The sequence below is a fragment of the Myodes glareolus genome, chromosome 4 (assembly GCF_982192425.1).
Source record: "Myodes glareolus chromosome 4, mMyoGla1.1, whole genome shotgun sequence".
NCBI classification, from domain to species: domain Eukaryota; kingdom Metazoa; phylum Chordata; class Mammalia; order Rodentia; family Cricetidae; genus Myodes; species Myodes glareolus.
This window is the reverse complement of record NC_142029.1, coordinates 5,854,917-5,869,713: the sequence shown is the minus strand read 5'-3', so window position 1 is coordinate 5,869,713 and position 14,797 is coordinate 5,854,917. Positions and strand designations below refer to the sequence as shown.

The window sequence follows — 14,797 nt, the reverse complement described above, 5'->3', positions numbered from 1 at the left end:
TGTTGGCCATTAGTAAGCAGCTCCTAGCCGTCCTGTGCTGGCGTCTGTTACCACCCTTCTCACACTTCCATGGCCACATTGTTTCCAGGCTCCACTCCACAGACACTCATCCCCCACTTTAGATCTCCAGGAAAGTAAATCCTAAAGCTAGGGTGTGCTGCACATTTGTAACCCAGGACTTGGATAGCCGAGGTGGGAGAGGATCCTCTGCACTTAAGGACTTTCAAACTAGCCTGGGCAAGTTAGTGAGACCCGTCTTCATAAAGCAAGAATGCCAAAGAAATCCTCTATTTGTAAATACTTTACCTTTTTTTTTCTAGAAAAATAAGACTAAATTATATACTTTATAATTAATAAATTTATTTATAAATTTATAATACCCAAAGATTACTTGTTATTATTAAATACCTAGTTTACCTTGAGAAACATGAGAATGCTTTTGATAAGCTCTCCATTTCTCCTTTGATCTCTCCTTGGGTACCTGTAAAGGCAGAGGAAGTATAGCACGGAGCTGCCGGACTACTGGACAGTGACCACTGCTGTATGTGGTGCCGTGCTGTTGTGTAAAGCAAGGAGGTGGTTTTCTCATGAGCTGCTTCTGTAGTGGTGGTGGATCGTAGCAGCAGTTTGCTGTGCATGCTGTACAGAATTCTGAATCTCAAAGTCCTAGCATTATCTCTGCAGTCCGTGTCATGAGGTGACCAGTGATTGCACTGGGCTCACCAACAGAAAAAACGAAAAAGCCAGTACGCGCAGAAGACGTGTTCAGTAGAATATTTTCTGAAAATGTTTACTCTAGTTTCATTTACATTGCTGGCTTAGAATGAATGAGGCATTTCAGTTTTTTATTATTAAATTTTTTAATAGCTTTGCCCAAATGATTTAAATTTGAATGTGATTTTACTGTAGGGAGCAGATGACGTGACTTCTTTTTGGATAGTTTTCTGTGAACTGTGCTGACCAACTCCTTGTTGTTGATTTTTGTCATGGGGCAAAATATGGGGTCTAAGGGGAAGGCGTTTGTGATTAGCGTGAAGTAAATTTGTTATACATTAATCTTTGCTATTTAACTTCATGTTTTGCAGCAAAATGATTTTTTTAAAATACTTAACCACACACCTCTCTTGCCTGCATGAAAATATTCTAATAAACCATTACTAATTTTGTTCACTAGATGAAAGTCTACTAGGTCTTATTGGTTTGTTTTAACAGTTTTAAAACTTTAGTTGCCTGTTCTCTTTTTTTATGATGTTCTTACTTGTTCTTAGAATGCATCAGCTCAAGCTACAAAGTCTCCAGATGGTGTTAATAGAAATGAAGCATCTCCTCCTCAGGTACGTTACTAATTTATTTAAAAATGTCAGTCCTCTCAGAGTGTTGGTCTGTCTGTTATCATTAATATGTGTCTGCCTTGAAAGAATGTGACTTTGCTAGGGTAAAGCTGATATTATTCTTATTTATAGATGAAGGCCGAGGGACCCTTCTCCCTATAACTTCTTGTCTCCTACTCTGACTACCACACCCTTGTCACTTTATGAATGCAGATTGGCCTTCAGGAAATCGCATCTCTGTTCTAGACTGATAGCTATACCAAAATGTCCCAGCCTGTGGGCTTTCATATTGTGTCTATTATCAGTGTTATTGAGTCTTAGATAAGCTAAATCAGAGGAATGTTAGTTGAAAATTAGCAGTATCAAACTTTAATATTTGTACAAAAGTAAACATATTCCTCCTACAGATACACCTTTGTAATCAGCACTCAGCCTGGTATGAGGGCAGACAAAGTGGCTGAGCAGGTAAAGGTGCTTGCCACTAAGCCTGATGACTGGATTTGATTCCTGGGACCTACTGGTGCAGGGAGGGAACTGACTCCTGCAAGTGGTCCTCTGATTTATGTGCTCTATCTCCTGATATGCACAAATAAATTAATAGATAAATAATAAAATAGATAGATATTTATTATAAATAATAAAATAGATAAAATAGATAGATAATAAATAGAAAACAATAATTTTTTATTATAATAAAAAATTAAAAACCAGAACCAGAAATAATTAGTAAATTCTGGCCCCTTCTCTTTTTGTCAGTGGTAATCAGCATTCTTGCTTCTAGTACTATAAATTAACTTTGTTATATTAAGCTTTATGCAAAAGTGTCTGGTTTCCTGCCTGCTTGCCTCCTTCCTCCTTCCTTCCATTTCTTCAGACCAGTGGTTCTCAACCTATGGATGGCAATCCTTTGGGGGTAAGGGGGTCAAATGATCCTTTCACAGCGGTCATATATCAGATATCTTCATGTTAGATACTTACATTATGTTTCATAAACTGTAACTCCAGAGGTTCCAACATTCTCACATAGCCATACATGTGGGAAAAATGCCAATGCAATAAAATAAATCATTAAAAACAGTACAATTCATAACAAAAGCAAAATTACAGTTATGAAATAGTAATGGAGATAATTTTGTGGTTGGGGTCACCACAGCATGAGGAACTGTATTAAAGGGCCGCAGCATGAGGAAGGTTGAGAACCCCTGCTCTAGACAGTTATCACATCTCGCCTTGGCTGATCTAGAACTTACTGTGTAAGCCAGGCTGGTTCAGACTAGTGAACGACCTCTGCCTCCGGAGAACCAAAGTTACAGTGGGAGCCACTACCCATGCCCAGCATGGCTGGCTGCTTTTGTTTCTTACTCCATGCAATTTATCTGTATTGTTGCTATGATCTCAAACCATTTTCATCACTTTCTAGTTTTCCAGTGGTGAACAGGATTGTTGCCTGATATGCCACGGTGAACAAGACATTCTTTTTTTAAAAAGAAATCCTAATTTGATTTGGGGTCGTTTTGAATAGTGTCTTTTTGTGCGTGTCTCTTGGTGCATGCGCGGGGATGAATGGCTGGTTCAGAGGGTGATTGTGTGTAGTGTCAATCACAGCTGGCAGTTCCTTCTCCATGAGCTGCTTCACATCTTCATGCTGTGAATACCATGGTATTCATGGACCGAGTGGGTGGTTTGCACTTCAGTGGGTTTTACTTTGTGTTTGAGAAGTTGAACATTTTAGCCTGGTTGTATTGTTACACTCAACAAAACCTGGCTGTGGTAGGGAGGAAGAAGGGAAGGTTGGAAGTCATGTGAAAGTAGTGACTGCGTAGGTGAGTCTAAGTGCTTAACACACAGCCACCTCATGGGAAGGCTGCTGCTGGGTCATCTTCTGTAGGTAGAGACAGGCAAAGCTAAGTCAGGTCCCATAGCAAATGCTTGTATTTAGTTCTTCTAACCAGGAGAGTGCACGCTCTGCCAGCGAGCTACACCCACCACCCTGATGATGCTCTTATTTCTACCTTTGCTTTTGTTTAAAGCTGTGTCTCTTTCACTCTCCTGTCTCTTCCTGCTAGTTGTTGCTGCATGCTTGTTAACTCATTCAGTCTTCACTGTCTCCATGCAGAGTGGATGGCATCATCGTCATCAGCATTGTCATCGAGCCTTCCACCCCCGTTTTATGGAGGAGGAAACAGGACCGTTGAGCTCAGTAACTTGCTCCAAGTCTTGTACAACAACAGATGAGTTGGGGCTGAGACTGACTGCAGCACTGGGGCTGAGTCACTCTGTTCAGAAGTGGGACTGGGCCTGAGACTGAGACAGTGCTACACACTTGCCGAGCGTGTGTGAGTCCTGAGGTCCTCCCCAGCTCCAAAATAAACAGTAGAAGTTACTCCCAGTCATAGTAGATGTGGCAGCTAAGCTGGTTAAAGTCTGCAAATACAGGCTTGGATGTCATTCATTAACTTCCTGAGACCCTGAGAAATCGCTGTTTTCAGTGTTTCTTCACGTGTTCACCATCTGTCTGTCCTAGGGGCTTTTGTAAGGTGTTGTGTGCTAGGAACTGGAGAGCATTTCTCACATGGCCCAGAAGGAGGCTGGGAATGGAATTGCCAGGAACAGCAGTTCTTACAGATTTTGTGCAGGAAGCAATTCCTTCTCTTCCTTCTAGCCCTCCCTCCATCAGGAGGATAAAACTTGACATTACTAAAACAAACTAAAAAGTGCAGAGTAATATAACACAAAAACTAAATCCACCTAAAATGTTACCACATGAAGATACTGCTTACCTTTCTGCATGTCTGTCCTTTGTGACTGTTCTGAAAACATACATAGAAAGTAAAAAGTGCTTATAGACAAGTCAGAGAGCTCATGTGTGCGTGCTGCTTTCCTTTCTGTCGTCTTTCTTCTTTTCTTTTTGTTTGTTTGTTTTCAAGACAGGCTTTCTCTGTGTAGCCCTGGCCATCTTGGAACTCTCGGTAGACCAGGCTGGCCTAGAGCTCAGAGGTTTGCCTACCTCTGCCTCCCAAGTGCTGGAGTTAAAGGTGTGCACCACCACTGCCTGGCTGCACCCTGTTTCCTAGCTTGGTCTTTTTTATTTATTTACTTTTTGATTATGTATATGTATACGTGTGTCAGGGGGATATGCACTGGGTATAGGTGTTTAAGGAGGTGGAGGCATCAGATTCCCTGAAGGTGGAGTTACAGGCGGTTGTGAGTAACTTGACATGGGTGCTGGCATTTGAACTCAGGTCCTCTGGAAGAGTAGTACATGCTCTTATCCACTGAGCCACATCTCCAGCCCCCCTTCTTGATCTTTTGGCAGTGCACTGTGAGCTTCTGTATGTACTCGGTAATGTACTCTCTGCTGTGGTTTCCAGGTTGAGTTCACAGGAAGGGCTGTGTGTCCCAGGTCCACTCCACTCCACTTCTAAACAGATCTAGCTCATTAGTGCATTCATTACCTTCTTCCTCAGCTCATTTCAGTGAAAGGAATGATCTAGAATCACTTAATTCTATGACGTCTCACCAGATAAAAGTGACTTGAATTGAGCCCCTCACCTCACACTTCACCATGGATGCCCACACTAACGTGTGCTGTTAAAGGGTCTACCAGGTAGGTAGATGAGACACACAGCCCTGTGGGGTCAGCCTGCTAAGCACGCTTCCCTTTGCACAGATGTACAAACTGGAGGGAAGTGACTCATCGAAGGCTTGTACTGCTGGGTGACAAGCACTAGTCCAGACTCTGCAGTGATTGGCCAGGGTCTTTTACTTTTCAGAAAACAGCGTTTTGTATTACTTATCTGGAATTTGTTCTGTTGAGTTTGTTAGAGCTTTTACTAGAGCACTGCCGTGACGGGGTAGTAGATGTCTGAAGTGTGTATTTAACTCTTGCTCTTTGGGCTTTGCTTACAGTCGGGCGACACACAGACCTTTGCGCAGAAGCTGCAGCTCCGAGTGCCTTCCGTGGAGTCTCTGTTTCGAAGTCCCATAAAGGAATCTCTGTTCTGGTCTTCTAAAGAGTCTATGGTACGAACATCCTCCAGAGACTCATTGAACCAACTTGACCTGGACTGTCCCGCTGCCACCTTTGATCCACCTTCTGACATGGAGAGCGAGGCTGAGGACGCACCAGGGAGTTCAGACGGTCTCACCAGGGAGCAGCTGCTGCAGCGGCTGCGGAGAATGGAACGAAGCTTAAGTAGCTACCGAGGGAAATACTCAGAGGTAGGAGCAAGCTTTGGCTCACACAGTCATATGCTCCCCTTGGGCTTGTTCTTTCTCGCATATTGTTCTTCACCTGAAGTCTGAGGCCACCTGACTCTGGTCCTGGTTCCTGAGGCAGGCGGTTTGTGGCAGGACCTAGTTAGTCTTCCTGTGGTACAGATGCCTTTTAGCAGACTGATATTTTGGGGATATAGTGTGTAGCCTGGTTTTCACATTCTCTGCAATGTCTATGGACACCTAGGGCAGAGGTCGTCCTCCTTCTCTTCTCTGTCTCTCATGTTACTCATCTCTGACTAGAGTAGCTTCAAAATGATCTTTTCTGACAGCCATGCTTCAGATCAGTGGTTCTCAACCTGTGGGTCGAGACCTCTTTGGGTCGCATATCAGATATTTTCATTACAATTCATAACAGTAGCAAAATTATAGTTATGAAATAGCAATAAAATAGTTTCATGGTTGAGGGGGTCACCACAGCATGAGGAACTGTATTAAAGGATCACAGCATTAGGGAGGTTGAGAACTGCTGGTTAGATAGCCCAATGACCTCAAAGATTTGGCTTATTCTCCTTGTACCAATATTTAAATTTAAAATTTTTATTATTCCATTTTGTATTTACATGTGCATGCATGAATGCATGCCATAACACATGAGAGGAAAGGTTAGAGACAATCTGTGGGAGGTGGTTCTTTCATTCTGCCATATGGATCCCAGTAGTCAGTGCCCTTGGCTACAAATGCCCTTCATCAATGAGCCATTTTGACAGGCTCAGTTTTTAGTTTTTGGACATTTAAAATTTTGTCTATCATGAATCTTTAAAAAAAAATAATTTTTTATGTGTATAGGTGTTTTGCTTGTGTGTATGTCTGTGTACCATGGGTATGTTTGGTGCACTTGGAGGCCTGGAGAGTATCTTAGAGCTCTGGGAACTGTAGTTATGATATGGACAGTTGGGAGCTGCCCTGTGGGTGCAGGGAATTGAGCCAGCGTTATCTGAAAACAGCAATGCTTTTAACCACTGAGCCATCTCTCTAGCCCTCTAACATGAATCTGCAAACTAAGTCCATGGTGATTCACTCTGTTTGATGTAAGGGAGGAAGTAAATAGTGCGCTTTCCTGATTGGTTTGTTTGTTTGGTACTTTGGGAACTGAAACTGCCTGCCTCCCTCGAGCCCTTCTCTGTCAGGTGCAGTAAGAAATTGTGCTTCAGGACAGCCTCATTGTCCGTGCTCTGGGTTCTCAGATCAGTGTCACATTCAGTTTTGATGAACAGTAAACTTCAGGGTTAGGGTGGAAAGCTGCCCAAGTTCCACTGTGCTGCTGGCTTACTACCCATACTGCTCAAAACAAAATGAAAATCTTGATGAAATACATAAATTACCTTTTTGTTAAAACTATAAAATAGTTTTATAGTTTATAGCTGGCAAAATAGAAAGGAGTTAATCTCATGGACCCTGGAAATGTAAATGGAACATTGAAACCAGGTATCTCTTTTGTAGCAATGGAACTAGGTAATTCTTTCTTCAAATATCTTAAACTATTATTATTTTATTTCTACTAATTTTAATAATGGTTTTAAATCTTTTTGTTTATCTTTATGCTACTTTTATAGATTTATCCATAGTTTTATGTCTGAGGCTGGGACAACAGTATCGTTATCATTTAAGTATGCCAGATACCGTTTACATTTATAGTGGCATTTAATTTTGTATTGTCCTTATGAAGCGAATGTGAGTTTGCTCATTTTTGTAGAAAAGGGATTAGGGAATCCATAGAGATGAAGTAACTTGCTTCAGGCCGTCTAGGTAGCAGCCGGTCGACTGTTTGGTTCTCAGTCACTCTGGTTGCTCTCCCATTCTAGGCTGTCTTAGAGTCAAGCAGCTGTTCAGGCCCAGACACCTCATAGCCTTTGCGTCTACTTTTCCTTGCTTTGCAGGTACCCAGGATGAAGTCATGCTGTAAGTGACATCTAACTCTTGAGCTGTTCTTCCTCCCACCCCACCTCAGTTTTGATTACCTTTCCAGTCTAGAGTTAATAAAGGGTCCTGTTCCTAAGCAGAAATTGTTTCCAGATTCTTAAGTCTATTCCCAGACTCACTTCCCTCACATCGCCAACTGCCTCTTGACTCAGACAGCAGCAGTGACCTTAGGGGCACACATGTTTCCAGGGAAAATGGAGACTCTTTTACTAGACCATGCTCCCTACAGCTGCACTGAGTTTGTCAGAGGCCATTGGCTCTGCTAATGTAGGTCCCCATTGTGCATTGAATGCAGCCGTCAGCTGTGTGAAACCTACATGGGTACAGGGATGTTACTCCATTGCTTCATCGAGTTGTGTTGAAATGTCTATTCTAATGTTTGGGTTAGGGCTTGGAGTACTCATTTCTCTCTGCTAGATATGCATTTCTTTCTTCAGACTTTTTTTTTTAAATTCTGTTTAATGTTGTAGTCTAAAACGCGAAGGTCACCTGGAGAACTTTAAAAACAGATTGCTGTCTCTCCAATAAAGCATCATTCTAATTATTCTTTATCAATAAAAATTCAGGAGTCAGATATCAGGGTAAGAACCTGAAGGATCAGAGAAGTAGAAAAGCCACCAGTCCTCTACTTCTTCCCATCCTTCTTCCAAAGAAGCCATGATCCCTGTCTATCCCACCTTACTACTTCCTGACCTATCTATCTGTCTACAGTCCTCCAAAACCTCTGTGGTTAATTTTGGTCAGATAGTGGTTAGCTCCACCCACTGACTCCAAGCAAGCTTTATTTGTCAGAACACAATCAAAATATCACACAACACTCCACTGTGTCCCTCCGTTCTCAGTGAGTCGGTTTTGGGTTAGGCCCTAGTATTTGTTTCTGGCAAACACTTGCACAGGGCTGCCTGTGGCAGATGTAGTCAGTCCATGACTACAGTTGGGTAGCCTCCCACCTGCAGGCAAGTTGCCTGCAATTCTGCGTGTTGAAATCTAAAGACATGCCCAGAGATTCACAGTAAACTTACAACTTACGTTTTAGAAATAGACTTGCCACCTTATGGATTGTATTAGGCTTAGTTATCGCTATAGGACTGTTGTGATTGGTTTTTGACTTTTATAAAGAGAAAATTTTAGCATCATTTAGAATAATGACTTGTATTTATTGAGAAATAGCTAATGTCATTTTGGTGGTTTGTTTTAGCTCGTCACAGCGTATCAGACTCTTCAGAGGGAGAAGAAAAAGTTACAAGTAAGTGCTTCATTGCTCATTGTGACTCTTACTTGATTTTAAAATTAGAAAGGGTCTTGTAGAGACGTTTACTCTCTTGTTGAAATAGTCTGTGTAGTTCCATATTTAGCCTGTTTTGCCATTACTAGAGGTTTGATGAAAAAGTGAGTGAAAGAGACCCCAGAGATGTTTCCCACGATAAAGACCACAAGTAGGTACAGCAATCCCAGCAGCTCAAATTCTGTTACTGAGCCTGCTGCAGCACCCAGGGCAGCACAGGAGGAGCCACACCGTGCACCTGTAAACGTAGAACGTGTGGTCATAGTGGCTGTGCCAGTCACTGCAGAGCTTCATGCAGAATTGTATTTGTACTAGTCCTGGCAAGCAAGGGACCATTACACCATCACAGCTGCTCATGAGAATAAAGGACCAGATGCTTTCTGCTGGGCCACTAGGGGGAAACGTTTTTCTTGATACAGGTGGCTACAGGTCGTTTACAGTTCACTAAGACTTGAAGGGGCCAAAAGTCTAGCACACTGAAGCCATCGTGGCTAGGACATGGACCTTCAGGAGCCACAGGATGCTTTGGTCCCAGGCTCCCGAGTATCTGCAAAAGGTTCAGAGTAGCTGGTACTGGCAGAGAGCTGTCTGACTAACCACTAGCCTGACACGGATCTGGATACCAGGGAATGGTCTAAAGCCGCCAATGAGGGAGTCCCATTGCTCCACCCACCAACATGCTAGCTTGTTTAAAAGAATAAATACTAGGGTGCTTATAGTAAAAGTCTGTCGTTAATCTTGACAGTAGTCTATCTACAACATTTAGCTTCTGCCCCAGAGCCTCAGAGAGAGGCGGAGAGGCGGATCCGTCTATATCAGTAAACAGGCATTTCACCTATGTTCTCTCTCTCTCTCTCTCTCTCTCTCTCTCTCTCTCTCTCTCTCTTTCTCTCTCTCTGTCGTTGTTACACAAATCTAGAAACTAAAAATTGTTTTATTTCTTTTGTTTTCCTGAGACAGGGTCTCTGTGTAGCCATCCTCCAGGCATATGCCATCACTCACCTTAGTTTTTACCTCTGATTGGTGATAGACAAGAGCACATGGTTACTCTGTTTCCATGGGCTGCCACTTGCCATTAATTCCTTGTACTAGTGAAAGCACCCTGCCCCCCTCCAAAGTGTGAGGCAAAGAAAATTACTCTTTTAACTTGATTAAAAAATTCTTAAAAGAATTTAATTATTGTTTTTTATGAGTGTGGTGTTTTGCCTGCGTGCCTGTCTGTGACCATGTGTGTGCCTGGTGCCAGCAGGGTCCAGTAGAAGGTGCCAGACCCCTAACTGAAGTTATGTATGGTTGTGAGCTGCAAACTGGGTGTTGGGAATTGAACCCGGGTCCTGTGGAAGAGCAGCCAACCACTGAGCCACCTCTCCAGCCCCACTTGATTTCTTTTTAATGAACAGTTACTATTTTAACCATCTGTAATGCTGTTCGTGAAAATTAGATTTGTTTTTTTGAGTCAGGATTTCTCTATGTTGTGCTGGCTGTCCTGGAACTCACTTTGTAGACCAGGCTAGCTTTGAACTCACAGAGATCCACCTGCCTCTGCCTCCCAAGTGCTGGGATTAAAGGCGTGTGCCACCACCACCCTGCCAAAAAATTAGATTTTTTTTTAAAAGAAATGTTATTTTACATAAATCTTTACAACATAATAACCATAATTAACATGATCTGTGAACTCCAGGTTATAGTGAAATCATTTGCTTCTGAAGTTTGCGTTTACTTTACAGATTTCCTGTTGCTAAAGTTAACTGTAGTTAAGTTTGTAGTCTGACTTCCATGTCAATGCATTTTGGCAAATGTAGCTATTCACATGACCAGAGAGGAATTCTGTGCTGTTACACTTTAACTGTTAGCATATTTCCTGCATTAACATAGCCTTGCTTTTCTGCATGAATATGCCATGTAGATCTTTAACCGCCCTTTTTTTTTTTTCCTTAAAGGGGATATTGAGTCAGAGTCAAGATAAATCACTTCGGAGGATTTCAGAATTGAGAGAGGTAAGTTTGGTAACTGATACTTTAGCAGTTTTAGAGCTATACTGCACATAGCAGACTGGTCTCACGTGCAGTGGAAAGGGAGGTGGGAAAGTGAGCCTGTGAGCTCACACATCCTCTCTGGGGTTTCATTTGTGTGCTTTTCTGTGGTCGTTGTTGTTGAAATTAATGAAATAAAAGGTCTAAGTCTGCATTGTGGCTCGCAGTGTCTGCTTGCAAAGCTACTTGTTCCACTGCTCCACATCCTAGGCTTCCTTTTGCCTTTCCTAGTCCATGTGGCTTGGCTGACATAAAAGAACTTGTCATTTGGAGAGGTCATTCTTCATAGGGTTAGATTGAGCTCCTTGATGTCCTTCGGGGCAGCGATTTACCTCTGCACTGAGCCCACACTGGGAGGGTTTTTCAGATGCCTCTTTGCCAGTCCCTGCTCCTCTCTACCTTGTCCTCCTGGAGCCCAGCAATAAGCAGACATTTACCGGAGTATTGGCCACATCTGCTTTAATATTGCTCAGAGAATATCTTGTTACATGGTTTTGTTGTGAATGTTGTTCATAGGTATCAGTTGCTACTTTTGTTATTATTTTAAGAGCTTTGAAGCAAATGATTTCAGGAAAAATAAGAGTAGTTTAGGATTTTATGTATTCTGAATAGAATTTTATTTATAGAATTTATCAGTCCAAGGTATGTGTTAAAAGTACCAATCTGTCTAGAAAGTAGCAGATTGATAAATTTACAAATAGCTGTTGCTCCTGTAAGACTGGGAGTGTAGGTCAATGGTGGAACAGTCTGGAGAAGGTAGAGAAAGGAGAGGGAGAGAGCTCTGTGTCTGTGAGAGGAGGAAGGAGAGGAAGAAAGCTCTGTGTCTGTGAGAGGAGCAGAAGAAAAGCAGTGGACTCTCCTCTGTCACCAAGAACAGCCCTGTTGTTCCTTAGAGTGGTTTTTTTGTTTGTTTTGGTTCTTCGAGAAAGGGTTTCTCTGTAGCTTTAGAGCCTGTCTTGGAACTAGCTCTGTACACCAGGCTGACCTCAAACTCACAGAGATCCTCCTGCCTCTGCCTCCTGAGTCTTGGGCTTAAAGGCGTGTGGTGTCACCACTCAGTGCATTTGTTATTTTTAATTACACATTGTGTTTAATTACTCATATATGAATTTCTTATTTTGTTTCATTTGTATTGGAATCGTGTTTACTTTCTAGTCTCTTGTTATATTTTGTATATGTCCCATTCTTATTGTTTTGCTCTTTAAAACATTCTAAACATGAAACCGGGCAGTGGTGGTGCCCAACACTCGGGAGGCAGAAACAGGTGGATCTCTGTGGGTTCGAGGCCAGCCTGGTCTACAAAAGCTAGTTCTAGGACAGGCTCCAAAGCTACAGAGAAACCCTGTCTTGAAAACAAAACATAAAAACAGACAAAACAAAAAATTCTAAACGTGACCTTGAAAACTAGTTTATTTTTGTTACTTCACCTAGAATTAACATTGCCCCTTATCATACAGTTAACAATATCATTCTTCCTTTGTGAGGTACGTTTTGAACTAATACCATGGAAGAATCACTTGTCCCTATGAAGTTATGGTGAAGGGACCGAGCCTCACCCCAGTCTTCCCAAGTCCACGTTGATGGTTTGACTTGGAAGATAGCTGTCTGAAGGGCGTGGGCTGAGAGTGTAGTGAGCAGGGTGGGGTGAGAAATCACCTTGATGCTTTTTTCAAGTTACAAGCACCTTTGCTTCTCTTGGAGACACAAATAATGTCTTTTTACTTAATGTATTGTTTGTTCATTTTCTTGCATTTTGAGAATAAATGAAGGTCATTAATTGACTCTGTTGGGTCGAGAAAATTCAGTTTTATGCATGTGATGATTAGATACATGTACCATGGAGTACAAACTTGTTTAAAATCTAGAGAATGTTTGTGAGAGGTGGGCACAAGTTTTGAGGATGTTCACAATGGTGTTTATGGAGAGACACAGAATACTTTTTTTTTTTTTGTCCTGCCGCATTCTGCTAAGGAGTCCCTCACTGAGGGAGCTATCCTCAAGAAAGTGGGTCGTGGACCTCTGCTTTATTAATAGATGGGTAAGCACATGCAATATTCCTTTTTGCTGCCTGTTAGTATCTTAGGTGCAGGGAAGAATACAGAGCACTCAGTACAAGATATGCCTCAGCGCTTTGAGAATTAATCAGTGTGAAACAGTGTGAAATCTGGGGAGATAAGCTCTTGGGATCCTATCCAAAGAGAGTTGCTGTTGCAGATCTGAGAAGGACGGATTGACTCAAAGGGGGCTGACCTAAGAAATCTCTTCCGAACCCTGCTGATAGAATTAAAAAATCAAGACTTGGCGACCGGGCCTTGTTCATAGCCGTAGAAGAGAAAACCTAGATATTAGAGAGCAGTTAGTAAGAGTTGGGTCCTATACATGTGTCAACAAAACAACAAAAATATAACTTTGGCTATTTTAAATTCAGGGATATTTTAAATTTAATTAGTGAGGTAACAATGCCAGAACAGTAAGGAGGCTTGGTGTCCTACCTAATGCTTTCCCATGTCCGTTCATCTCTAACGGTCTAAGGAAGGGAGAGTGACAGAGAACAGGAGGACGCAGAACTGCACCTAAGGATAGGTAGAGTCAGTGAGGACAGAGAAGACTGGAGCTGGGAGGCCATTCTAGTGCCTGGTGCAGCAGAGAGAAACATTGATTTCCGGTTAACCTTAAACATAGCATTTACAGTGATTTCAGGAACTGCAAGTTTTCTTCCTTGGTGGTCCAATGTTAATTCATCCTCTTGGCTCTGCAGATGGGAGTGATTTAGGCTGTATGGGGAGGACACTACTGGCGCTCTGTTTGCTGTGTTAACAGTTTAGCCCCACCTTGTACTTTTATCTCAAGCCCACTTTCCCTTTGTATATTACTGGTGATCATTGCAGGTCTTTACAAGAATACTGTTTCTTTGCAGACCTTCATATTGTTTAAGGAATGAAATTATTTACTAATATTAAGATTTTAAATACTAATGTCTTCCACACTGTGGATTCTCTAATTTTTCTGTATCTATTATCGTTAAGAGTGAGGCAAGTCTGAAACAATGATGCTGTGAACATGAAGTTTGTATCTGTTGTTTTATATTGGGAGCTACCTGTAATACCTTTTGTTTTTAAGGAGCTGCAAATGGACCAGCAAGCAAAGAGACATCTCCAGGAAGAGTTTGATGCTTGTCTGGAGGAGAAAGATCAGTACATCAGCGTTCTCCAGACACAGGTAAGAGTGAGCAAAGGCATGGAAGCCAGTGTTGGAAACAGGGCTATATTGGACAACTGGAAAGCTTCACATGTAGAGAGGAAAAGCTTGGTTTCAAAACCCTTCCTTTCTTCCATTTTAGTACTATATCTTATTTGTTGTACGTTTCTGACTGATTGTGGTATCATGCAACAATCAGCTGTACTCTGCTTGGTAGAATAAACATATTGTTCCCTTCCTTCCTTCCTTCCTTCCTTCCTTCCTCCCTCCCTCCCTCCCTCCCTCCCTCCCTCCCTCCCTCTCTTCCTTTCTTTCTTGTTTTTTGAGATGGTTTCTCCGTGTAGCCCTGGCTGTCCTGGAACTCCCTCTGTAGGTGCTGTCCTTGAACTCAGGGATTTGCCTGCTTCTCCCCAAGGGCTGGGATTAGAGATGTGCACTGCCACCAACCAGGCTTACTCTATTTCTTACAAATTGTAAATATTCTGCCAAACTTGTTTCTACTACTGTTTTTTTTTTAAGGTTTCTCTCCTAAAGCAACGTTTACAAAATGGCCCAATGAGTGTTGATATACCACAGCCACCGCCTCCAGTGGAGCTCCAGGCAGAAGTGGATACTGACAAAGAGAAGATAGAGGATGTCGGGGAGCCAGTGGGTAAGCTCTGTTGTTGTCAGGGTATTATTTAAAATCAGAGGAGAATGTTGAGAGAGTTTAGGATTTGAGCTGATAGAGCAGACTTAGGCAAAGGTAAGGT

At 42.2% G+C, this 14,797-nt stretch overlaps 1 protein-coding gene across 11 annotated transcripts in view; it reads left to right on the top strand.

Annotated features, from left to right (window-relative positions):
* Golga4 (golgin A4) overlaps positions 1-14,797 on the top strand; it is an 88,172-nt gene that overhangs the window by 21,571 nt on the left and 51,804 nt on the right. For all 11 annotated transcript variants that reach the window (XM_048423787.3, XM_048423783.3, XM_048423782.3 and 8 more), the window contains 6 exons: positions 1,269-1,334; positions 5,241-5,552; positions 8,728-8,775; positions 10,755-10,811; positions 13,968-14,066; positions 14,565-14,697. In XM_048423787.3, coding sequence (XP_048279744.3) covers positions 1,269-1,334; positions 5,241-5,552; positions 8,728-8,775; positions 10,755-10,811; positions 13,968-14,066; positions 14,565-14,697 — 715 coding nt within the window. The remainder of the gene's footprint in view (positions 1-1,268; positions 1,335-5,240; positions 5,553-8,727; positions 8,776-10,754; positions 10,812-13,967; positions 14,067-14,564; positions 14,698-14,797) is intronic.